The sequence below is a fragment of the Protopterus annectens genome, chromosome 13.part0 (assembly GCF_019279795.1).
Source record: "Protopterus annectens isolate FY-2018-M chromosome 13.part0, PAN1.0, whole genome shotgun sequence".
Taxonomy (NCBI): Eukaryota; Metazoa; Chordata; order Ceratodontiformes; family Protopteridae; genus Protopterus; species Protopterus annectens.
In genome coordinates this window covers 1,197,857,883-1,197,885,272 of record NC_056747.1, presented here as the reverse complement: position 1 = coordinate 1,197,885,272, position 27,390 = coordinate 1,197,857,883, and the positions used below count along the sequence as shown (strand labels likewise).

Sequence of the window (27,390 nt, the reverse complement as noted above, 5' to 3'; positions counted from 1 at the left end):
TACACACACAATAAATATTTCAAATCATGTGCCAATAATAACTAAAATAAAAACACAGGGTAACGAAATAAAAATGAGGCACTGACTCTTTCCCACCTATCAGTTGAAAAGAGAGGAATTTAAGGAGTAGTTAGTCGAGATTATTCAGGAGCTATTAGAGAGGATAGAAATTTCTTTGGAAAATAATAGCTAAAGAGTGGGATAAAACTAACGTAGAGTTTAAAAATGGAGTGGAAATAAAAGAAAGGGAGCTATGGTTAAGAAGTAACAAGAATTATTTGGAGGGACTGGCAAATATTAAAGTATTGCAGAATAGGGGGAGTCTCACAGAAGAAGAGGATCAGCTGCAGAGTGCTTTGCTGAGTATAAGGGGTTACCTCGATAATATGCACGAGTTTAGAAAGAAGATTGCTGTTGAGCAACTGTTTTTTTTTTTTTGATAACAGTAGAGCACAAACTTTTAGCACAACAACTTGGGCAACAGAAGTCACCTGTCACCAAACTTAGGGAGCCTATAATAAGGAAGGTATCCAGAGATCCTGTAGAAGTATTTGAAATATTTTGGAAATTCTATGAAACTCTTTATAAAGCAGAGAAATATGTAAGTCGAGAAAAGATACAAATGGAAATGTTTATGGAAGAATTAAATATGCCAAGTTTAGTGGTAGATGAGGCTCAATTACTAATGGTTAGGATAGGAGGAGTTGAGACAAAAATTGTGATGTACAACTAATATACAGTAAAGTCCCCAGGAAAATAAATGGTATTCTGTGGAAGCTTGGAAGCTAGGAGGTGAAGAAGTGATAAAAATCTGGAAGGTTTTGTTTAACAGTATTTTAAGAGGAGGAGAAGAACCAACATCCTGGAAGAAAGCGGTGGTAGCTGTAATACCTAAAGAGGGTAAAGATCCATTAGATTCAGCTTCATGCAGGCCCATTTCAATACCAAACCATGGTTATAAAATGTTCATGTCTCCTAATTGCTGAAAGAATGACAAAAGTAATGCCACAGTTGATAGATATGGATCAGTGTGGTTTTGTGGAGGGGATGCAAACATTTGACAACATTAACAGAACATGGATGGTCCAGAGTAAAGCAGAATGCAAAAAAGTACCATTGTTGATGGGTCTTGATGCAGAAAAAGCATTTGACAGAGAAAGCTTGGGACTTTATGAGCAGGGCAATGGAAGCATTTGCATTTCCTGAAAAAAATAAGGTTGATTAGAAGGCTATATGAGGGATCAGAGGTGAAAATTAAAGTGGGTGGGTTCCTCTCTGATAATTTTTGCTTGAGCAGAGGAACCAGGCAGGGGTGTCATCTTTCCCATTTGCTTTTTGCATTATATTTAGAAACACTGGCAAAGAAAATAAGGGACTCAGAAATTCAAGGATATAATTGGTATGGTAGTCAAGAAAAGCTGTCTGTGTTTGCAGTTGATATTATTTTATACCTGATAAAACAAGAAAGAGACATTACAGTGTTGTGAAACATTTTGAGACCGTTTCAAAATTTTTCAGGATGCAGAATTGGTGAGGCTAAGGCAGGGGCAATGGCAGTGGATTGTGTACCCACACATGAATTGGTTCAGTGGTATCTGTATTTGTGTGGACATGGTGGAATGGAGTAGCTGGGAGTGTGGATTGTGAATGGTTCTGGTGTGGAGGCTGAGGATGTATGGGAGGAGACTAAACTAGGGATGATGCAGGGGCTGAGAAAGTGGATGCTTTGTTGTGTGGATATGGATGGTAGGATGCAGGCAGTCAAAATGTTTTTAGTCCCTTTTGTCACGTCTACAGGTCAGGCATGTTTTTGTCAGCCGGAGAAATTGAGTTGTGGATGGCAATTGGTGAGGAGTTGGGGGACTTTGTCTGTGGGGGGCACCAGGAGTTTGGTGGAATGGTCTGATTCTTCTGGTAGAGCGGGGCAGATTGGGATTGCCTGATTTGGGGGGGGGGGGTTTGGAACTGCACAGTTTGGGTTTCTTGTGCATAGTGCAAGTGGAGGACTATAGTTCGGAGTGGAGGGGGGAAGCGAGAGGCAGGGAGGGACTGGGATTTTGGATGCAGGCCTTTGAGGAGGGTGGCAATGGTTATACAGATGTGTTCATGGGGTAGTAGGGAGTGTTCTGGGAACTGAGCCGATGTGGGAGTGGAGGGGGGATTCTGCCAATGGGGATGGCTGCAATTGGGGCTATAGACAGTGGGCAAGGGGTAACTGGAATTTGTTGGAGAGGACTGGTGGGGGAGCCAAGGTATTGGGAACAGGTGTCTAGAGGGGTTGGGGTGGGGGAATGGGAAGAGGCCAGGAGTTTGTTTGGACTGCAGGTTGGAGATTGCCCTCCCTGTTGGGGATTGGTATCGGAGTTTAGCAGAAGAGAGAGGTGAGGGGGTCCTGGATGAGGGACCAGGACTGGTGGAAGTTTTAGTTGGAGTCTAGAACAAAGGCTGGTGTTGGAATGGGAATGATTGGTGGAGCGTATAAAATATTGCATGATAACTGTGGGAGTTAGTTGGAGGGGGTTGGACGGGATTGGGAGGAGAGATTGGATTGCCGTTCACAGGAAAACAGTGGGGAGGTACGTCTCCCAGGTATGCAGTTGAATCCAGAGAATTTGGAATTTTTGCTTGGAGGTGATTACATAGATATTTTTGTACCAGAGGTAGACTTCAGAGGGTTTTTCCACTGGTGGACAGCAAATGTTGGTGGTATGACAGGGAGAAGTGAGGTACTTCAGACATATTTTCTGGGACTGCTGTGGGTTGGCAGACTTTGGGGATTTCCTGCACTGTCTGAGATGCTGGATGGGTGGATTGGTGTGATGAGGAAGATGCTTTTTCTGCACTGTGGTGCAGAGTCAGAGTTGCCTGGACATAGTGGGTCCTTGCTGTGTCTAATTATGGTGGCTGCCAAGGGAGCAATTAGTAGGCGGTGGAAATCAAGATCTAGACCAACTGCATTAGAGATGGTGAATATAGTGACAGAGATGGAATGGCTGGAATTGGGATCTTTTGAAGTGGGTGGGAAGGGATGGAAGTTGTGGGAACAATGCATGCAGGGGAGGAATGAGGTTTAAAAGAGAACAGAAATTAACAAAATGTTGTTTTTCCACATTTCTTAGCAAAATTGTGAGCAAATTTTTAAACCATCTACTATGAAGGATAGAAAGAAGGGTTTGGAGCTATAGAAGCTTAAAGCTGTTCCCTTACAGGAAATGCTTCTATTGCTTCCAGTAATTCTCTTCTTTATATTTGCTTCTCAGAACGATATTCCACTAAGCAAAACTCTTCCTTGTCTGTTGTGGCAAAAAATAAAATGTACATATACACATACACATATATAAAAGTGTGTGTGTGTGTGTGTGTGTGTGTGTGTGTGTGTGTGTGTGTGTGTGTGTGTATATATATATATATATATATATATATATATATATATGTATATATATGTATATATATATATATATATATATATATATATATATATATATATATATATATATATATATATAAATAAACTATATATATATATATATATATATATATATATACTATACACATTCGTACATTATATAAAATATGTGGTCTCTTTTTTTCTCTCTGCTGGTATAATGGTGTTGGAGTCCTTTACTCTGCACCCTAACCAGACAGCCTCTACTTGGTGGCTTCCGAGCCAAAATTTATACTGTGACTTGTTCTGTTAGGTTAATCAAGTCCAGGAAGCCTTTTTCTGTGAACCTTGACTGTAGTAAGAAGCTGCAGGCCTTTCTAATGCTACAGTACATGTGGTCCCAACTCCCCCTACCACTAACATCTCAATGAGTCAAGTACCCTCCCTGCATAACTTTTCTTCTACTTGCCTCATATTTTCCTCACTGAATCTAGTTCGTATCCAGGTGCCTTTGCATGGATGTTGACTGAGTCTTGGAGTTCAACTGTGGCTTTTGCTTCAGGGCTATGAATACCAAAGTCAGCTGTTCCACTTTTGACACTGGTGTTCCTGACCTCATCACCTTAGGCACTGGTGGAATTTTCAGTGTCAAAGCTGAGGGTCAGAGCCTTGGGGAGGAATTTAGTCCTAATATTTCTTGAACCTAGAGATTTTATTCACTATGATTGCTTTCTAGTCATCAGTGTCAATGCCCCAGACTCTGATTTGAATGTCGTCTGATGTGCCACTCTCCAGGGTTGAGACCAGTCCGGCCTTCAACTCATCAGGGTCTATCCTGACAGTTTGACTAACTGCCCTGATCTCAGTCCAGGGTCCAGTGACACAAGCCTCCATGCATGTGCTGTCCATAACTTTGGCTTCCATCTACCCACTACTTTGAAACCACAAGTGACTGCATTATTGGCCATCCTCCCTGTTCTCTAGAGCATAGAGGGTTTGGGGGGGATTTGGCAGGAAGGAAAAGCTTCTTCTAGAAAGTTTTTTCCTTTCTTCCTTCTCCTCTTCAGCATCCCCACCAACACAAGGTTGGGAAGAAAGCATTGTAAACATGGAAGTACCTTGACTCTCTGCTGGAGTCTGTCATCTTGGACCTGGATAAAGACAAGGAAGCCTTTCCCAGTCATTGTTGAATAACTCTAAATTTGGGGAAATACTGAAGCTGATTAGGTGGTATGGATACGCTATATACCCCTTCCTTGGCAGAACGCATCTTACAGGAAGCATTTGAGTATCCTAGGTCTTCCTTTTGGGTTGCACTCCTCCCTCCAGCCGGCAGGTTGATTTTGCTGGTTTGGAAGAACCTGGATGAAGTGGTCCTTATCCTGCAAATTTTGGACTCTTCAAAGGACTTTAACATATTTACCACAGATAAGGAAGGTAGATTCCATTGTTGCTGCAGTGCCTTAAAAATGTTGCCACTCCTCAGACTTGCTATCCATCCAGTCAGTAAAATCACACACGTTGGACAGACTAGAGAAGCAAGTTTACATGGCCACCTCTTTCACCTTGATGGCCATAAGTTGTGTGTCCATTAAGCACAAATTCCAAGGGAATCCAGTCAAGGAAGTCGCCTGCACTTTAGATGGATTGTCATGTGGAGATGTTAAGAACAAACTGTAGTCAAGATGTCATCCCTGATATCAATTAACCTAACCATTTACTTGATTCACAGTACCACAGATTGTAACCGACACTGGCCTTATCCTAAGGCACCATACCTGGTTTCAGCTCTCACACTTTGCCAAGGATATGAATACCAACTTTATGAATACCCCATTCAATGAAACCTTGCTGTATGAACCAGCTGTAAAAGATCTCCTGGAAAACAAAGAGCAGAAGGGCAGACCCTCAACTTTCTTTTAGTGAAGTTCATGGCTTCCAACACGTTATAGGTGCAGCAGTGACTGCTTTATTTATGGTTGTAGCATGGTCAGCAGTAGTTCAATAACAGAGGTTCTGGAAGGAGTCACAAAGGTCAACTTGGCAGCTTCCAGAATGGCCATAAACGCAAAAGTTTTCAGTCTGTGAAAAACTTTTGGGGCTGCCTCTGTCACTTCCATCTGAAATCCCACAGTCAGTTCTTTGAGACCTTGTATGAATTTCCCATTCTGAAGGTAGGGGTTTCCTTTCGCCTCCACTAATCTGTGAGAATGACCATCACACTGGATAACTGAGCAAGGACCATAGTATCCAGAGGTTACACTTTTTTGCTTTTTCCATTCTATACTGCTGTCCCTTTTCCTTCAAGATTTCACACTGTGGCAGATCAGGAGACACTGAGCCTTATTAGCAAGAAGAAAAAGTTTCTTTTTGGTACCCAAGAAAATAAAGGACCTTAGGCCTGTTCTGGACTCAAGTAGTCTAAATCAGTTAATCCTAAATGAGCTCTTTCGCATAGTCAAGATGCCTGCCTCCACATCCTAGTAGTTGAGGAGTCTGCTTCCATATAGGAGCCAGTTAGTTCCAATTTGAGATGTTATATGGTCTCTTAGCTCCCAGGGTGCTTTCCAGTTGCTTGTTGATGGTTACTGCACACACAAGATTGCAAGGCATAAGGATTTTCCTTTCATGTGAATGACTGGCTCCCAGTATCTCATTTGGTGCCAGCTCAGTCCATCAGATTCATCGATTGCATCTTGAACACACCATCTTGTTGAGCTGATCTTCCTCCAGATAGAATCTGGTTTCTTTGAGGTTGTAGCTCTCCCAATTCTGCAGAATCAAATTGTTCTACCCACCCTCTGTCCCTACGAGCCTCAATCCACACTTTTTCAAATGGCAAAAACCACAGGATTACCACAGTAGTCGAATTAAGTGGATTCTGCTCCTTAATCCCATAGACGTTCCAATTAGAATACCTCAGAAAGCAAAAGATCACATCATTTGTTGATTTCACAAAGTCCAGCCAGTTTCTGGATAGACCCTCTCAAGTCTTCACTGCCCAGAGACAGTTACCACAGATGATGCTGCCGTAGGAAAGATAGGGGGCATTTTCAGGAGCAGACAGCCCAATGACCCTAAGATTGGAGAAGTTTTAGAATTGCTATGGCAGTGGGCAAATGGCCCACAAACCTGATGTCTGATGTCCAATTTCCAGAAGATTTTGCAGAAAGTTTACAACTCCCTAACCTCTTCCTTGAGTAGTCCCACCAAAAGATGAAATTATGAGGCTGCTAAAGACCACAGCTTGGAGCAACCATGATGTGGGGATATCTGTCCTGAGGAGATCAGACAAGATCGTACATTCTCCTAATAAGAACTATTGAGCAGAGACCTCAAAACCCAATTATGTTGCGTCTCTGGCTACTTTTAAAAAGACATTGAATCTGTTGATCCAAAGAACCTCCAAGACTCCTACCTCCATGTAGTCATTGCCAAGGAGTCCAAGAAGTTCAAGAGATAATTGTACTCCTGGATTGGAGCCAATCCATTACCAATTCATAACTCTTGCCAGTTTGTCTGTCCTTAGTGCTTCTGACGTTCTGTAGTTGCAGCAAACCAGAGGTTGCAGGGACTGAAGGTGTTTTCCTTGTATGAGTAACTGACTCTTGACCATTACTTCATTGAATAGATTGGTATCATTTTGGAAGTCTCTAATCAACCTGTTTTTGTCCTTGGGAGAGGTCACAATAAACACTGCAGAGCTTAGGTTGAGACTTATTTGTTGAATTTCATAAGCTGCATGCAGGGCTTATCTACCCATGGGTAAGATAATTTTACTGGAAAACTTAGTTTGTCAAATCCAGCATTGCTAGTATTCCATTGCCCTTATTTGTTTAATGGCCTTGAGATTAATGTCATTGATGATCCATACTTTGCTTTTCAATGTGTACCCTGAGAGCACAGTGATCCCAGTATATCTTTGAGTAAAACATTTCCATGGTATGAGGAATACATCTGAAGTGGTAGTTGCATACTCCACATCTAATGATGATCTAACATTTATAAAATCCTACCTATTGGGGGGGCTGTCAAAATAGACATGTCTGCCATAAGTTAATAGTGAAGTCCTAAAGGTAAAGTGTCCAAGTTATATGGTCATAGTTGGAGGCCAGCTTACCTCTGTTTGCTGGTTATGAGGGCAGTCCTCACACTTCAGGCTTTTCAGGAATCCCTTCTGCAAGGTGCAATAGCTAGCCCATACCAACAGCATGCCAGTAGTTTGGTATATCAGCATGCAAGGGGCAACTTGCTCCTACTCAGTGTCGAGAAGCACCGAGGGTTTGAAAATGGACTATGTCAACAAATGTTTTCTGACTGAAACACTTTGTTATTGCTAACTACATTCCTGGTGAATCTCATTATTTAGCAGACAGGTTTTGTTATTGCCATAGGTAGTTCTTCAGTAGAATGGAGGCTGTTCTTTCATTTGGAGAGGTCCTTCTTTGCCCTTTTGCATCCCCAACCAACACAAAGTGCAGCATCCTCTTCTCTCTTTTATTAAATGCCTTCATTAAGTTATCACTTAAGACATAGGCAAACATGCATTAACAGAAAAGAAAACAAGCCATATTAACATTTATTCCATTTACATACATTGTACTTCTCATTTTTTCTTTGTAACTGTCATCAGTACATTACATAAATTGCTGAATTCCTCCCTTCTCTTAAACCTCACTCCTCCTCCTGAACATTATTCTGCATGTGTTCCCACAACTGCCATTTATTCTGTATAACTTGCTCCCTCCGTATTCTAATGATCCCTCTTCCAGTTCTTTTATCTGTAGGTTCAGACTTTTCCATTTTCTAGTAATTGATTTTTATGTTCCCAGTTACCCCCTTCTTCACCATCATTTGCTATCTACATGAGAAAAATGTTTGAGGTCTGCTTGGGGTATAAAAATAACTATGCAAACACTTAGCAAAGATCCTAAACGTTCTGGACTTTCTTGCATACTTGGGAGCCATACATATGTCCTCCCATTGTTCTCCTGTAAATTGCTTTTCCAATTTCTTTCTGATCTTTTCTATCCTCTTATTAAATACTTATGCAAACACTTCCAACAAAATATCCTAAATGTTCTGGACTTTCTTGCACACTTGGGAGCCACACATGTCCTCTCATTGTTCTCTTATAAATTGCTTTCCAGTCTATCTTTCAGATCTTTTCTATCCTCCTTTGATTCTTATAGTGATCATGCAATATTTTATATGCTGTACTAATTATCCATTTTTTAACAGCAGCTTCTGTCCTAGATTCAACTAAAAACTCTACCATTGCAGGTCTTTCACCATCTTCTTTTCCCTTATTCCTCATACAGAAGAATGTCCTAGGGGGTGGTGTTCTCCAGATGTAGCCCCCAAGACTACTTTTTGCCTTTCCCTACTTTTCCTTATACTGAAGTTCGTCTGGAAAGTCGGATAAAATATGCCCAGGGTAATTCTCATAGCCTTATTTTGGCCTCCACAGTTTTGTCTCTTTGCTGAGGCATAATGCATCCGAAATTATCCAAGTGCAACTAACACTGGCCAAGACTGCAATCCAGGTTGTAGCTTGTTACAGATCCCCCACCATGCCCCAGGATTCCCACTCTTCATTTCTTAAGATACTGGAAAATGTTAAGGTACAACCCAATACCTTAATTATGGGTGATTTCAACTACCCCACCATCAACTCGGAAAACTACTCCTGTACCAACTCATTCGCTCAACGTTTTCTGGAATTCATAAATTCCAATACCTTGGATCAGCTTGTCCACACCCCCACCAGGGGCAGCAATATCCTGGACCTGGTCATTACCAATATGGGTAACCGGTGTTCCACGCCAGAGGTCAACTCCTCGCTGGTCAGATCCAACCATAAGCTAATCACCCTAGACATCCATATCCCACCCCCCATTAAGGAAACCACTGTCAAAAACTACTCCAAAGCCATCTTCATGCTTTTTAAGACAGAAGTGGCAAACTTCACAACACGCATGCAGACGGAAAATAGAGGTATGACTGCTAAATCTTACACAAATGCACTATATAAGCGCATACACGAATGCATGGATCGTGCCATCCCCAACAGAACCAAGATGCTATCCTCCAAAAAAAGGAAGCCAATCTGGTGGTTCCCTGCCATAAACATGCTACAACAGAAGGAAGAAGCTGTTGCAAAAAAGAGTAAAATCCCAAGATTGGAGGAACTCCCTGGTCAGCCTCAGCAAGAAGCTGAGATTCCTCATAAAATCCTCCAAAGCCAGTTATGAAAATAACAGTTATGTCAAGAATCTCAATGGCAACACGCAGATTTGCTCTGAGCTACAGCACAATAGCACTAAATATACAGAACCAACTGATATTGCCATCATCCTGGCAGATGGGTTAATTGCTAACTTTAACCCGCCTCTCACCCTCCAAAGGGCTCATCTTAATACTGGAAGAATGCAAAGCCCCTGTAATCACGGACAAACAAGTAAAGACTGCACTCTCCAAAGCCAAGAACACAGCATCCATGGGACCAGACTTCACCCCAGGGTGCCTACTGCACGAACTACAGAACGAACTGGCACCCCACCTAAGTACCATGTTCAATCATAGCCTCACCTCAGGCTATGTGCCTACTGAATGGCGTACAGCGATGGTTATCCCACTCCACACAGGGGGTGTCACCACGGACCCCAGAAACTACCGCCCATTAGCCTGACGAGCCTGGTCTGCAAGGCCATGGAACGTATCATCTTAGAGCTTATAAACAAAGACCTAGGTAACCTCCAAACCCTGGACCCCACTCAGTTTGGGTTGTAAAAGGTAGATCATGTCTACTAAACCTGATTGACTTCTTTGAAGCAGTCACTAGAGCCGTAGACGAGGGCAAGGTAGTGCACACGCCCTATCTTGATCTCGTCAAGGCTTTCGATACCATTCCCCACTCTGGAATTATAGATAAGCTCACTAAACTGGGCATAAATTGTCACAAGATGGGTGGCCAACTGGCTAACTGACAGAGCCCACACAGTAAAAGTAGCCGATTCCAAGTTCAACTTTAGACCAGTGACGAGTGGAGTACCACAGGGTTCGGTCCTGGGTCCTCTCCTGTTCGGCATCTACTTCTTTGAAGTGCAAGCCAACACAGAAGATCTTTGGCTAACAAAGTTCACAGATGACTGCAAACTAGGAGCCATAATTGAATCACCTAATGATGTAGACATTCTGCAAAAGGGCCTCACAGAGACAGATGCTTGGTGTCAAAGTCATGACCTCAAGCTCAATGCCAAGAAGTGCATCGGCATCCCCTTTGGGAAAAACTCAGAACCCATGAACTACCATATAGGCGGTAGCTCACTAAACACTGAAAGTGTGATGAGACCTCGGGACACAGGTGGACAGTAGTCTCTGTTGATAACCACATCGCCACAGTAGTCAGGAAATCCTTCTACGTGGCACACCTCATCACAAAAGAGTTCTCCTCTAGAAAAAAGAAGGTCATTGTTCCTCTCTACTCATCCCTCATCAGACCCATTATAGAGTACAATGCCCCTTTTGGCATGTATCTCACAAGACACTTACAACAATTGGAAAGGCCACAAAAATACTTCACTAAGAGGATTACCGCCCTGAAACAGATGTCATAAGCAGACCTTCTCAAACTCCAGCTCTGCTCCATCGCATATAGCCTACTCAGAGGCAGTCTCTGCCTAACATACAAAGCTATGTCAAACCCAGAGCTTTTGGACATGCTACACTTAAAGAAATCCCAGTCTCTCCGAACCACACGCTCCAGGGACCTAAACCTTGTCACCACAATAAATAGAACATGCTGGAGGTATAGAGTCTTGTCCCAGAGACTTCCTATACTCTGGAACAAACTACCCATTCATGTGAAGCAAAGCTCCTCATTGGCCCTGTTTAAGAAAAACCTTGACAATTGGTTGGGAAATAGAAAATTCACCCCAGGGATCACTTCTGCGGCACTGCTGGACAGGGGCACAGGAAAATAATTTTCTTGGGTGGCGAAAGCCAGGGAACCTTTTTGGCTAGGCTTATATAGGCCTCAAGGCCGATAGCCTAGTACCTATCTGTGAACCTATGAGGCCTGGTGCTGGAGAGAAACTTGTCTGCCTGTAGGTCTTCAGAACTCTTGTTATTCTGGCAGGTCCCAACTGAAACTCCCCTCCTTATAATTAACTACATAGCTTCTCCAGTTGGTCTGAGACCCTGTCTATATTTCTAAGGTAGGTCAGAGCTTTATTTCTGCCCAGAATCCCTAGGAAAACATATAAGAAGAGAAAAATAAGGTAGACTGTTTTTTTCCCTCTTCACTGTGGATCTCTATATGGTTTTCCTTCAGTATTATATGATCAGTCTCAGGTATTTGAAATGGGCTTCAGTTATTCTTGTGTTAGAGTGCGCTTACCTACTAGCTCCAGTTTTCATCAAGGCTCAGACTCGTAGTTCTTAGCATCTTGGAAAAAATATGCAAGACCTTTCTGAAAGGTATCTTTCTTCTCAGTCCTCCTCTTAAAGGTCCTGCTGCTTCCCTCCTTTAGAACCGACTTCAAGTGCAGAGCTGAATTTTTCTTAGAAAGCTGTGTTTCTTGCAACTGTTACACCAAATATGTAGGCCTTATCACTGCATTCCCCATACCTAAGCTTTTGTAAGGATAGAGTTTCCTTGCATATGCTCTTTATTTTATGCCCATTTGATTTGAACAGCTTAAATAAATTCTTCCAAAAGAAGCCTTTTTCTTGTGGTCACTGTGCAGTCCATCCTTCTCTGCTTGTTTGATGGAAACTGGCTGTGCTGTATAAACCTCCAAGATGCCTACCTCCATGTACATATTGCCAAGGAGTCCAATAATAAGGTAGCTGTAGAGACAAAGCTTAATCATTTGATTCATTTGCCTGTATTCTTTGCCATCTAAGAATATTAATTGCTTTGTATGGCTTCCCATAGACAAATCGTTTAGTAAGTATTCCCAGTTTTCTTATTCTAGTTTAAAATATAATTCTAAAATCTCTAAAATAGCCTTAGCTAAATGGTTGAGTGAATGTATAACATTTAAGAGCAAAATATTAAGATCTTGGTCTCCCAACTTATGGTTCAGTCAAATAGAGCAGTGGCTACCACTCCAGCTTTCTTTTCACATTCGATAATTTGTGTCCATTAGCTACTTGGTCTTCACTTAATAATTTTGCAAGACACTGAAAGCTTTATATATTCTGTAGTCCTAGGTCTTTGGGGCAAAGTGATCATATGTATGTCCCAATAAGGGAGGCCACCCAGGAAGATCTATTTAGGACTTTGTTCTGCTTTGGACAAGGATGGACTTCATATCAGTTATAAAAATTATATACCGTGCACAAAGATAGATATGGATGAAACAAAACACTGCAAGCACACACAATATGTGGTGTGACATGTCCCTTTGAAACCTACTCTCAAGATTAACTGAATCTGTTTTGCGATCGCATAATCTCTGAGTAAATGTAAAGCTGCCACAAGATGATGCAGTCTTGCAGCAGTTTTTCCTGTACCTTTTTTTACCTCTGTCCCTGCTAAGCATTGTGCCTCACCCAACCCTCACCAGTCTTGGGCCTATTCACTTCCTCACCGTTGGGGAGTCCGTAACATGAGGCTGACAACTTGATCAGATTGTCATTCAGACAGCCATGGAGGTGGTATGTGCCATTTCTCTCATCCTAGCAATGAGGATGATTCTGAGTAATGCCCTAACCCCTTCCCCTGGCAGCAAACTTAAGCATCCACGTCAACAAGGGGGCATCTTATACTTAATGCAGCTGCATATTTCCACCTTTCCATTTTTTAAATCTACTGTAACTAACATGGGATTGCCAAACCCACATTCCTTGTTGTAGCCTTTTTGGTGCCTTGCAAGCCTATTCTTGCAAACAGCCTTCTGCAAGCCACTTCTTTATCCTCTTGGGATGGGAAAGCTGTAATCAGCCACTCATCCGTCTGTATATATATACACACACACACACACACACACACACACACACACACATACACATACACATACACATCTTTTCCAGTGGCTGAGCCACTGTTTGAGCTCAAGGCATCTGTGCTGCAAACAGGGCTTTATCCATTTATGCCACAAACAGAAGCAACTCTTGCAGTGGGTTTATTGTGGATGATTTATCTATCCACTGTGACTTTGCATACAAGATTTGTTCAGTATTTCACATTGAGATAATGCAGTTGAGTTTGGTATCTGAGAAGTAACATCCTGGAGAAGTTTCAGAATAACCTCTTATAAAATTGGTAAAACAAGTGTAGTAAACGGTGACTTAGCCAGATATGGCCAGTTTTTCTTACCATTATATTATTCTTTCAATTAAACATAAACCCGTCAGCTGCATTTCATGTGAATTTCATGTATTTTACATGATGGGGTAGAACTGAGAAATTATAACTCGCAGGTGCTCTAATATCTAAAATGTGGAACATGCTGGAGTAATTTTTTTTTTCATTTTTTTCTTATTGGTTTATTAGTAAAGCTTTTTGTTTCTGCTCATAATTAGATGTAAAGGTTCTATCTCTGTATTAAGTTTTAATATAAATACATTGTAATGCCAAAATTATTTGGGTTTTTTCTTTTGAGTTTTTTTTTTTTTTTTTTTTTTGTTAGAAAAAAATTGACATATAAATTGAACTGGGAAAGAATATTTTTTTCATTTAATTTAGTCATGCTACAAAGCAAAATGTATCATTTTACAACTTTAAAACATGTTCTTTCACACCGACTTAATGACTTTACCATGCTTGTTACTGATTAAAAAATTAATGCGGAACTTGAGGACTTTATGTAGGAAGGAAGTGATGGTTGAGTGCAATAACTACTACAAGCAGTGGTTTGTCTAAAGAGAAGCCAATGCTCCATCTTTTTACTGCAGATCAACTTCAGGGTGACTCTCAAAGAAAAGTAAGTGATCTTACAGATTGTGATATGTGATTTGTTGCATGGAGGCTTGCGTAATTGTGACATGTCTGTTCATCTCTGTTTTCATCCCATCCTGTAAATGAAGAAGTCCAAGAATAACAAACTGCTTCCTGTCCAAAACAATCTTGCTCATACGACCGTTATTTGATGATGACACTGGTAAATGGAGTAGTAAAAGGAGTACATTTTGTGGTTTTAGGATACTGCAGAGCGATGATTTAATTGCCTTAATGAAGCTGCTGGGCTTTTACAAGCTCAGCTCATTTATTTTTTAATCCCTAATCCACACTGCTTTCTTGGATCTTCTAAGACAGGTTTCACACAGGAGAGAAATGTTGGTGTGTAGAGTGTAAGTTAAGTACATAATAAACGGAATTTTCTATTTGTATTGTACAGTGAATGTCTTCCATTTTGAAAGGGAGAGTAAATTAAATGGCAAAACACTTAAATATGTTTCAATTTAAAGTACTTTGTACTTGTATACTTCTGTTTTCATATTGCATTCCTGAGGAATCTATTATCATTATTGTATTCAAAAAGGCTGCACTTTTTTCTTTGGCTCGTATTTTGTTTAGATTATGGACAGGGTGGTGATTCATTGGTCTAAACCAATCTAACATAGGCAACATTGTTTAATGATAGTAAAGAAATAAATTACTAGCAGTTACCCAACAGTGTCAGTGGTCTAGTTGAACATTATTATTCCTACTATTTTAGTCTGCTATGGGATACTCCTTACTAAACAGCCTAACATTAAAAGTGAAGGAAGTGGCCTTCCGTTCAGAACCTGCCTTTACCTCATTTTGCTGCTTGTGTGTGCACCCCAGCTCTTTTATTGGCGGATGTATATTTTATGCAGAATACTAGTTTTTATCATCCAGCCAGCAAGGTGAAAAACATTCTGCATATAGTTTGGGAACTTTTCAGGCTTGTATTGAAATTCTCATTTTTGTATAATGTGAAAACTTGATTGTGTGTTTTATTTTAATAAGCTTTCTGTTTTGTGCAATGATTTTTGATGTGATTTCAAAGTCTGGAGTAGCTGAGGTTTGCTTATTTTTTTGTGGCAGTTTGTTTCTCTAGGAAGCAGAAGTGTCCTAATGTTGCATTTCATAAAACAGACAAACTATTAAGTATTTTTCATCTCTACATTATCTTTTTTCAGTCTTCTGCTAAGTTAGAAAATTAAAGCACACATTTTTTCCTGTTTATTAGGGATTTTTACTCTATTTTCTAAAGGAAGTAATGTGTCATGCCTGATCTTTATTACGTCATAGTAGTTCTTTAAGCTTTTTAGCTTTTGTTACTTTTCTCCTTAATTTAGACTCCTTCCAGTGATTTTCAAAGCATGTAAATTTCCAGTGTAAAAAAACAAACCTGCCAATGTGTGTACTATGCTTCCTTTGTTTACATCATTCTGTCTAAATGTGTTGGCAGTTTTCAAAACATTTTAGAACAAAAAATGCATTTTATGCTATTGTAATTTTAATTCCTTATCTCTTTTCACAATTTTATCATTGATTTTGATTAAGCTGTGTTTATGTTTTTTGTTTCTTGAATGTTTTCATTAAAGCGGAAAGTCTGGAAAAATGTGATGTGTTCAGAGATGAGAAAGAGCAAATAAATACAAGATGATTATATAGAAAAACTGCCATCTATAATATATGGAAGTAATATCTTATCAGAATGGCTGCTTTGCCAGTATTAACATGGAACATGAATGGCCATACAGGCATGGACAAAAAGCAGATTATATTAAAAGATGTAGTGTGCAAAAAGCAATGTTACAGGAGATGTATTTGAATAAAAATTAGCATATGAATTTGACAGATGAATGATTTCTGGGTAGATACTCAGCAGAATATCAGGGACAAAGGAAAAGAGGAGATCATATGTAAATACTGACTTTTTTTTTTTTTTAGTACCTTGGCTATGTGTTGGTCAAAGGCCAGATTACTGTCTAAATCTAAACACAAATAAAAGCGAGCTGGAAATAAGGTTCACTAACTAAAATAAAGTGTATAAACCAAGCAAAAATAGTATAGTGAACAAAATGATGGCAATAACTTCACTTAAATCACACAAGTCAAACGTAAAAACAAAGACATTTAATCCAAACACTGGCTCTTTCACAGCCATCCCATGCTGCTTCATCAGACAAAATAAAATAAAAGCAAGTTTAAATATAACTTGTAACCAATAGAAACTCTCCAGCAACCAACTCATTAACAAAATTGAGAACAAATCCCATTAAAGGCATCCACATTATTAATACTCTAATTCTATTAAAACAAAGGGTCTATATTACGAAAGCGAAAAACCTTATGAGCGAATACCAAAACATCAACCCCTATACCGCGAACCGCGAAAATCCCGAACGCACTAAACGGAAAAAAAAAATTGAACTGTCATAGTCGGCCAACCCCACCACTAGCTATATACTACCTACCCCAAATAAAATAAATAAGCCACATAGATACACTAACCAAACCCTACTTCTAACCTAAAGTAAAGCACAAAACCTTACTTCTAACCTTACACTAAACCCCACATATACAACTAGCCATGCACTACCCTTAACCCCTCCCTAACCCTAAGGTCCGTAACTACCACACACGTCCCCTACAGACATACACCCAAACAAAACAAATAATCCACATACATACATTTAACAAAACCCTACCTCCAACACTACTAAACCCCACATACAAAACTATCTATGCACTATCCTTAACCCCTCCCTAACCCTAAGGTCTGTAACTACCGCACACTTCCCCTACAAAAATTTACACAAACAAACTAAATAACCTACATGCATACATTTAACAAAACCCTACCTCTAACACTACACTAAATCTAACATACATTACTTATCTAAGCACTTACCTTAACCCGCACCCTATCCTAAACTCCGTAACTATCCAACACTTACCTTATGCAGCTAATCCACAGACGGGCCAACCATGGAAATTCGATATTTCCATTTTCGCGGTTTTCAACTTTCGCTCTAAGTCCACTTCGCGCTATACGGTTCGTTTACGTATTCGCATAAGCGTCTTTTCACTTTCCTAATATAGACCATAAACAAATACAGTATTAAAATCCTAATAACAAAACTTTAATAAAAAACATCATAACTTAAAAACGCCCGTACTCTTAAGGGCAGGTTTGACAGACACCCTGTCATTCAAACTATGCCCCTTGTGAGCCTCCAAATGAATTATCTACCTCATCTCAGAGGTTTCCATTTGAACCCTGATATTGCCCCCCTCTCCTATTAACCTTAATGGTCTCGATCACTAAAAACCTAAATTTGTATGTATTGCTATTCAGATTCACATGTTTTGCCAATGCATTGGTACTCAAGCCTATACTAATGCCATACAAATGCTCTCTCACCCAATCCCTTAGGCACCTGTCAGCCTTTCCCTCATAGAATGACTGACAGGACACACAATATGCCAAGTACTCTATATGACGTGTACTGCAGTTAGCTTTCACCTTAAAGCTATATTCCTTCCTTGTATCTGGATGTACAAATCTGCTGGTAGAATCTACCAGCTCACAATACCTACATTTTTGTAGCAAGGGGTCCTGCCCAAATGGAGTATCAGTAACCAATGTATCTGTACCTATCCTCTGATAGCAAAGCATTCTTTTCAAAGACTTCTTGTTTCTATACAGGAAGTGTAGTCTCACCCACAATGTATCCCACCTCAGGGTCCATTGTCAAAACCTGCCAATGTTTCTCAAACACCTGGGTTATCTGCCTAACAGTGCTAGAATAAAATACAGGTATCCTGGTGTATGGACTATTCTGATATTCCTTAGTATATGCATTCCTCACTCTCCCAAGGACCCTCAGAAAATTTTAGTTTACCTGTAGTAGACCTACAATGAAGTATCTATCTCATCCAAAACATTATGTACCTCTCATTCAGTATAACCTCTAGCCTTAAACTTACCTCTCAATTAATCTAATTCATCAAGAAAATTCATCTAATTTGCATTCAACCTAGATGCCCTCAAATCTGACCTCTGATGACATTCTTAAAAATACGTCCAGGATGCATACTTTGTCAATGTAAATATGTGTTCCTATGACATATCTTCCTGTGCACCGTAGTGTCCAAAGTATCATCTCTCCTTATAACTACAGAAACATCCATAAACTATTTGTTCACCTGACGTATTCATAGTAAACTTCAGGAAATCTGTAGTGTGATTCATATATGTTCTGATGAAGCAGCATGAGATGGCTGCTAAAGCGCTAACATTTTGATTAAATGTCTTTGTTTTTACATTTGACTTGTGTGATTTAACTGAAGTTATTGCCATCGTATGGTTCACTGTACTATTTTCACTTGGTTTATACACTTTATTTTTTTTAGTGAAGCTTATTTCCAGCTCGCTTTTATTTGTGTTTGCATTTTGTGTTTATTGGTGCTAGCTAGAGTGATGGCAGAGGGGGTTCTTGAAGCCATGGAACTGGATTATAATCCCAGAAGCAATTGTTTGGTTACTGCCTCCACAACTGAAAGAATGTCTGACTGTTTGAAAAGGAATGTTAATCCATTTTTAGATCAGAATGACTTGATTAATGGCAACAATGATGTGTGAGTAATTATTGTGATATGAGTTTGCTATCCATAGAATGCAACTCACTAGAGAATGATTTATACAAGCTTTATAGGCTTCCGGCACAGAGGTATCATTTTGAAACTTGCATTAGGTTAGAGATTATTCCCCATGGTTTACAGGTGTTAAAGATGCCTACATATGGTGAAAGTTATCTGCTGTTTCTAAGAAAGTGGCAAAAGATGAACCTGGAATTAAGTTATAACTACTTACAGGTCATGATTGACTTTTTTAGACCAGAAGAGGAGAGACTCCTAGATAGGATTATACAAGGCACAGAACAACCTGTATGATCGCTTTCCATCTGAGCTAATAGACAAGAAGTTGGATAATGTACTTGACTCTGTTGCGATTTTTGAACAGAGATTAATTCAATCCAAACATAAAATAGGGGCAAAACTGATTTTTCACTTGGGCACGTCTTTACTTGGCCTAGGGCAGCAGAGAGATCACAGGCTGAGCAACCGATGGAACATGATGACATCATTGAACCTAGTACCATCAGATCTGTGCAGGATGGTGGAGGTTTATGTGGTTTCATAAATTTATATGAGAATGTTTTGGAAACAAACAGTCCCTGTTGCTTGTGGAGCACCACAAGTTGCTCATACTCCACTGAATGTCAATGGCAAGGATATGGGAGCCAGAAGGAAAACCGGTTTGGCAAATTCCATTCATTCAGTCTCGAGCAATATAATTCAAAACAGACTGGCGGCTCGAGTCCTGGGAGAGTTAACGAATCTAACTTTTCTTCTTTTTTCCCCTTACCGATACAGAAGATGGGGATAGTTGTGCGCTCATCCAGCAGGAGGAGAACGAAGAGGAAATTCATGAACGGCACGGAGAACAAAAGGTCATTCAAGAAAATGTGGCAGAGGAAGAGCAGTCCATAATTCTGGAACTTTTCATCACGTTTTATCGGAGAATGAGCAACACGGTTTGCAGAAAGGACTAACTTTCATAACAGCCCAACAGGCTGAGGTTACTGATACGGTGATAGATCTTAAAATGTTTTTGAGAAATGTGATGAGATTACTATATAAAGATGCAGGGGGAGTGAATGTCAATACTTTTTGCAAGCCTAGCACTTGTGTACCCATCAATAACCCTATACTTGATGTTTATGAAAAACTTTTGAAAAAGATATTATGAAATTGTTTACGGAAGGACTAAACATAGGTACTTTTGTAAATATGATGACAGGGGAACGAAAAACTCTACATGATTTGGAGAATGATAGGTCAGTTGTGGTGAGACCTGCTGACAAGGGCGGTCTCATTGTAATTATGGACTATTCATTTTATGTTTCTAACATGTTGCAGATACTTGATGATGCATACACCTATGTGAGAATGAATAGGGGTGATTTGGAAGCCCTTATTAAGAGGATACATGATACCTTCTATGAGTGTTTGCTTTGTAAGAGTATAAACTTGGATGTTTATAATTATTTAATGGTGCTTAAACCCAAAATACCTGTCATACAAGGATTACCTAAGATCCATAAGTATCTGTTGACACTTCCATTCAGGCCCATTGTGGCCAGGAGAGGTTGGTGCACGGAACCCATGTTGGTGTTTGTAGAGAAACATCTGAGATCATGAATTGATGAAAATGCTACTGTCCTTAAGGACATACCACACTTTTTGTTTGATTTGTTTAAGTGTGTTGGGGAGAATGGTTCTACACATGCGTTTATAATGGTAACATTTGATGTACAATCGCTTTTCACCGTTATTCCAAATGTCGAAGGTACGGATATGTTTGGGTACTTTGTAACCAAGTATAGTATCTATGATACAAGTTTGATAGATGTTATATGTCTATTAATGGAGTTAATACTTGAAAACAATGCCTTTATGTTTGGTGATGAACTTTTCTTGTTAAAAGATGGGTAGCTTTGGGCAATTCCAGTGCCAATAGCTACACCAACATTTGCCAGTTCCTATTTGAGACATATTTATTTTTATCGGATATTTGTTGATGATCTTTTTATGCTGTGGGTAGGATCTGAACAGCAACTTTTGATTTTATGAATATCTGAATCACACTACCGATTTCCTGAAGTTTGCTATGAATAAGTCAGGTGAACAAATAGTTTCTGTAGTTATAAGGAGAGGTAATACTGTGGACACTAAGGTGCATAGGAAGATGTCATATGAACACGTATTTACATCGACAAAGCATGCATCCTGGACGTATTTTTAAGAATGTCATCAGAGGTCAGGGTTTGAGAGTATCCAGGTTGAATGCAAATGAGATTAATTTTCTTGATGAATTAGATTCATTGAGAGGTAAGTTTAAGGATAGAGGTTATACTGAATGAGAGGTAGATAATGTTTTAGATGAGATACTTGATTATAAGTCTACTACAGGTAAACCATATTTTTCTGAGGGTCTTTGGAGAGAGAGGAATGCACATACTAAGGAATATCAGAATAGCTCATACACCAGGATACCTGTATTTTATTCTAGCAATGTTAGGCAGATAGCCCAGGTGTTTAAGAAACACTGGCAGGCTTTGACAATGGACCCTGAGGTGCAAGCCATTGTGGGTGAGACCACACTTCCTGCATATTAATAAGAAATCTTTGAAAAGAATGCTTTGCTATCTGAGGATAGGTACAGATATGTTGGTTAGTGATGCTCCATTTGGCATGGCACCTTGCTACAAATGTAGGTATTGTGAGCTGGTAGATTCTATCAGCAGATTTGTACATCCATATATAGGGAAGGAATATGGCTTTAAGGTGAAAGCTAACTGCAAAGTATGTCATGTAGTGTACTTGGCATATTGTGTGTCTTGTCAGTCATTCTATGTGGGAAAGACTGACAGGCACCAAAGGATTGGATGAGAGAGCATTTGTATGGCATTAATATAGGCTTGAGTACCAATACATTGGCGAAACATGTGAATCTGAACAGCAATACACACAAGTTTAGGTTTTTAGTGATAGAGACCATTAAGGTTAATAGGAGAGGGGGAGATATTAGAGTTCAAACGGAAATCTGTGAGATGAGGTGGATAATTCTTTTGGAGGCACACAAAGGGCATGGTTTGAATGACACGGTTTCTATCAAGCCTACTCTTAAAAGTAGGGGCCTTTTTAAGTTATGATGTTTTTTATTAAAGGTTTCTTATTAGGGTTTTAATATTGTATTTGTTTTAATGCGATTAGAATATTAATAATGTGGATGCATTTAATGGGATTTGTTCTCAGTTTTGTTAATGAGTTTTTATTAGTTACAAATTGTATTTAAACTTGCTTTTATTTTATGTTGTCTGATAAAGCAGCATGGGATGGCTGCAAAAGCGCCAACGTTTTATTAAATGTCTTTTTGTTTTTACATTTGTCTTGTGTGATTTAAGTGAAGTTATTGCCATATTATGGTTCACTATACTATTTTTGCTTGGTTTATACTGTCTAAATATGTTCCCAGATTGTGAACAACTGGGTCAACTCTTAAGAGCATCTTATGGATGGGGTAATTAACCTGGGTAGACTTTTGTTTTCCAGAAGGCACTATAATGCACTTCTTGGCATTCAGTTTTAATATGCGTCTTTGGCATCAGTCATTTGTCTGTGTTAGATCCTCTCTCAAGATGTTAGAGTCATTGGGGGAATCTGTGATAGCTCTCAATTTGCAGTTGTCTGCAAACTTTGTGAGCCAGGGGCCCTTGGCATTAGCCTTGGTCTCTGAGAAGTAGATGCCAAACAGGAGCAGGCACAGCACTAAGCCCTGAGGTATTCCGGTGTTGCCCAGTCTCTTGGTGGAGATGGTCTCACCAATCCTGACTTCTTGGGTTCTACCTGTGAACCAGCTGGCAATCCAGCAAATTATGTAGGGATTCAAGCCTAGTTCTGTGAGTTTGTCAACAGTACCCAAATAGGGTATTGTATTGAATGCCTCAGCCAGGTCTAGGTAGACAGTATGCATCATTTTCCCCTCATCCATTCCCCTACCACCTCAAAGAAGTCTTCCAGTTTAAGTAGTCATGGTCTTCCTTTGACAAAACCAAACTGGGATGTGTCCAGTATCTGTAGGATGCCAATGTCTTTGCTGGTCATTTCCATGATAAATTTGTTCCATGGCTTTGCATATATTAGTCAGACTAAAGGGTCTCTAGTTTCTGGGGTCAGTTGATGGTCTACCCTAGTGAAGAGGGAGAACTGTTGCAGCTGTAGTTGAAAAGTGACTCAAGTAGTCCTGATAAGTCATGTTTCAAGCTAAAGGAGGCAACCTGGGATATTGTCTGGACCCCCCTGAGGCTGTGTTTTCGGCCTTAACAACTGCTGCCATGACCTGCTCCCTGATAAAAATTTGGGGTGGGGAGTTATGCTAGTAGGTGGGGGGAAGAGTGTGGAAGGTGTAGTCAAAGCTGAATTTGTAAGTCAGCAGAGTCATTTTGTCACTCTGCTTGATGAAAGCAGTACCATTTATCAGCGGTTAGGCACACTGCTGTGTGTTACCTTTAAGGTTTTGGACATAGCTGTAGAATGCCTTGTGGTTGTCTTTAGCCTGAGAGGCTATCTTGACCTCATAACTGGCCTTGTCACATTTTATTCATCCTCCATAGTTTCCTGTTTAGCTTAATTAGTGAGCTCTTATCATTTTGAGAGTTGCTCTTTCTGATTTTGGCCATGACTGTTTTTTCTTTTTTTTTTTGTTATATACCCTGTGAAGGTTAGGATTTCACCAGTGTGGTTTGTTTCTGGAGTTTGTTTTGGGCTTACTTCTGGTAGGTACAGCAGCCTCTATGCAGCCATTTACATGTATTTACATGGTTTCTTTGAACAATTCTGCATAGTTTGTTGTGAACTCTGGGTTTGGAGGGGCATTGAATTTTGACAAATTGTTGCTTAATAGAATGTAGTTCGCTTTAGAATAGTTTCTAGCTGTTACAGGTTTTGCTGGTTTTCCACGTTGATCTTAATTTCGAAGAAGATGATTTTTGTGATCTGACTTTACCAGTGAGGACATGATATGGGGAGGAAGGGTGAAGTGCCCTCCCATATTGGTGAGTTTTAGGTCCAGTATGTTTGAACTTCTGGAGTGTGCGCTATCTGGTCAAAGGTGTTTGTGTTGATAAAGTCCAGGAAACCTTGTGTCTTCAAGTTGGAGTCCGTGTATGTTTCTCAGTGTGTAGAGTTGTAGTTGAACTCTGCCACAAATAAGGTATTTGGCTGGATGTTGAGTGCCTCCAGCAAGTCCAGGTGTGTGTCATGTGATTCTTGGGGTATAGACTGTGACCCATAGCATACTAGGATATGATAAGGGACTTTATCTTTGGTGATTTGTACGTGGATGAACTCCAGGGCATCATCTTGCGGTCCACCCCACTTCCTACCTGACTTCTCCATTGCCAGGGCCACGAATCAAACCCAGGTCACCTCGGTTGTACTTAGGGCTTCAGGCCTGTACTCCGGTGATCCAGAATAAAAAACTGGATAATTAGTAGTGTATGTAGAGTTATATCTAAAAATGTATAAAACTCAGTTGGAGAATCGCGGACAGGATTGGGGGGAAAAGGTTGAGTGAATAAATTATGAAGTATCAATGGTGGGGAAGTGTGCACGGCTTTGAGATGTGTAAATTAATCAATATGGATTAGGATATTTTCATGGCAATGCTTAAATAGATATTTTTTATACTGTGTATAGATTGCAAAGGCTCTTTCCTCAGATTGAGTAACTGCTGGAGGTTTGTGGAGAGTGAAAGATAAAAGTTCCAAAAGTCCTTTTGAAGACCCCCAAATCAGACCAAAGCAGAAGGACACAACTCAATCCAAATACACTAAAATTGTTTTAATATGAAGCGCTTTTCATCTCCTGTTGTAGTGAGACTTCAAAAGTGAAAGATAAATTTGGGAGCATATTTTTTCAGAGTGTGTAGAGTTGAGAGTTAGACACATTACAAAATGCCCTAGCTCAGATACTGAGTGAATAAGTGGAAGTTACAAAAGCAATGATGCTGCTAAGTTGGAGTAGAGGAACTAGAATTTCATGACATAAGACCTTTTTAATTTTAATAAGTTTTTAGCCGTTAAAGGTGAGGACCAGAAAGTGGAAATCAAGGGTTAGCTTGTCCCAGGTAGATGGAGTAGGTTTTATGAAGGAAATGAAGCATTTGGAGAAGGACTAGTTAGATAGATACATACATATACATACATACATACATACATATACATACATACACACATACACACATACATACATGCATACATACATACACATACATACAGATACATACATACATACATACAGATACATACATACATACATACGTACAGATACATACATACAAGGAAGAAGATACATTCCTTTAAATGGAATGTGTGGGACCATTACCTTCCCAGTAGGCTACCGAGTGATGGGGAAGGGAGGAATATTGGGCAGAAATGAAAGTGGCACAAAAATAAATTTAGTGAAATGCACGTAGATTTATTGGTTGGAAAAAGGTCAATGATTTGACTAAATTCACAGATGACTGCAAGCGATGAGCAGTCATTCAATCCTCAAATGACTTGGACATCTTGGAGCAAGGTTTGTCCCAAATAAATATCTGGTGCCAAAATCATGGACTGATACTAAATGCCAAAAAATCCATTGTTTTATCATTTTGAAAGTCCTCTACCACAGGGAAATACTACATTGACAATACACCCCTAAGAGTTGACCCAATTATTCAGGATTTGAGAACTTATGTGGACAGTAACCTAACTTTTGACCAACATGTGTGTATTGTTGTAAGAAAGTCCTTCTGTATTGCACAGCTTATAAACAAAGGGATTGTGTCTAGATCTAGGGATGTCATTATCCCCCTTTATTCTGCCCTCTTTAAGCCAGTCATTGAATATAATGCCGCCTTTGGCATGTATCTGTCCAGACACATACAACAACCTGAATGCCCACAGAGATACCCTACTAAAAGGATTCAAGGCCTAAACAACCTGTCCTACATGGACCAATTGAAAGCCCTGTCACTATACTCCGTATCCTACAGACTGCTAAGATGTGACATATGTCTGGCAATCAAGGCATCTTCTGACCCATTACTGATGGGTGGGTTTACTGTATATCAGCCAGTCAGATGGCATCAGAACTCTGTCTAGGAATCTAAAGCCCTTCTGCAACATCAACAGAATGGTTTGAAAGGGCAGGTATATCTTGCAGAGGATACTTCTGCTCTGAACAGACTTCCCATCCACATAAAACAAAGCTCACCCCTGAGCATATTCAAGCACAACTTAGCTTTATGGATGGGAAACAGAAAATTTACCCCAGGATTACCCGTGTACTACTAACGGACAGAAGTAGCTTCTAAATGCTTTATCCCATGCATGGGTTCCCACAAATTATCTGTGGTATGAACTCAGTTATTCTCGTTAGGGATAATGTAATTATTGACCATGGGATGGGTAATGCTAATCTATAACCAAGTGGGATTGCACATACAGGGAAATTGGCTAGGCTTAAAATGGCCCCCAACGACAGCTAGCTTAGTACTTTCCTATATACAGTAAATATGTAGAGTCTGTAAGTATATAATTGTAATATGATGTTGATTATATGATTTTAGATTATTGTTTGATAAAGTGTGAGTTCAAAAAAAAAAAAAAAAACAAAAGTGGAAGGCAGATTGATCCTGTTTGTAAAAGAATGAAAAGAATTGTATAAGTTGCTTGGAAACTGAAAATTTTAGTCCAAGTGTATGGACAACATTTTATTTAAAAAAAAAAAATTCTCATGAATTTTTCTAGTACCCAGAGAGCAAAGATACTTAGTAACACCAATATTACTGGAGCTACTGTGGCAGTGAGCCTTCGAGAATGCAGTAACCAGAGGGAGACAAAGAATTTTATGTAGGACTATTCCTAGTTCAAAGAGAAGTCTGCTTTTTGGAGGCCAGTATTAGGTCTGTCAGAATTCTTAAAGGTGCCAAAGTTAAAAAGATTAAACTTGCAAGTCTCCTGCCTTTACTCCTTCCCATGTCTTCATGGCAACATTGGGCATGAAAAATATCTACCTCCACATAGCCATAGTAGAGAAGTAGTACCTCAGGTTAGAAGTGTGGGATCCCATTTCCAGTGTACCTCCTTGGGCTTTGATTTATCAAATGCACACAGAATATTTGCAGAATGTCTAGGTCCAGTCATTGTTTTTTTACATTGGCAAATACGTATTTTTATGCAGTGATTAACAGTGGTTTAAAACATGCTTTTTGTTTTGTATATTTTATACTGAGGGGTAGTATGCTTTTAAGTTCAGTCAGGGTATTTTATTGATTCATGCAAAACCATGAATAATTGTTTAAGTAATTAGAGTATATAAAGGAAGTTACATCGTAATTGAATGACTCTGATGAAGCCAATTCATGTTTCTTGGTGAAAGCGCTTAGTTTGTCTTATTTCAG

The 27,390-nt window shown here is 39.7% G+C and overlaps 1 protein-coding gene across 5 annotated transcripts in view; it reads left to right on the top strand.

The window, feature by feature from the left end:
• The window catches only part of STRADA (STE20 related adaptor alpha), a 923,993-nt gene that overhangs the window by 139,167 nt on the left and 757,436 nt on the right, over positions 1–27,390 (top strand). For 3 of the 5 annotated variants that reach the window (XM_044055203.1, XM_044055204.1, XM_044055202.1), the window contains one exon: positions 14,291–14,319. The exons of the other annotated variants lie outside the window; for them this stretch is intronic. In XM_044055203.1, the coding sequence (XP_043911138.1) occupies positions 14,291–14,319 (29 nt within the window). The remainder of the gene's footprint in view (positions 1–14,290; positions 14,320–27,390) is intronic. 5 annotated transcript variants of the gene reach the window in all.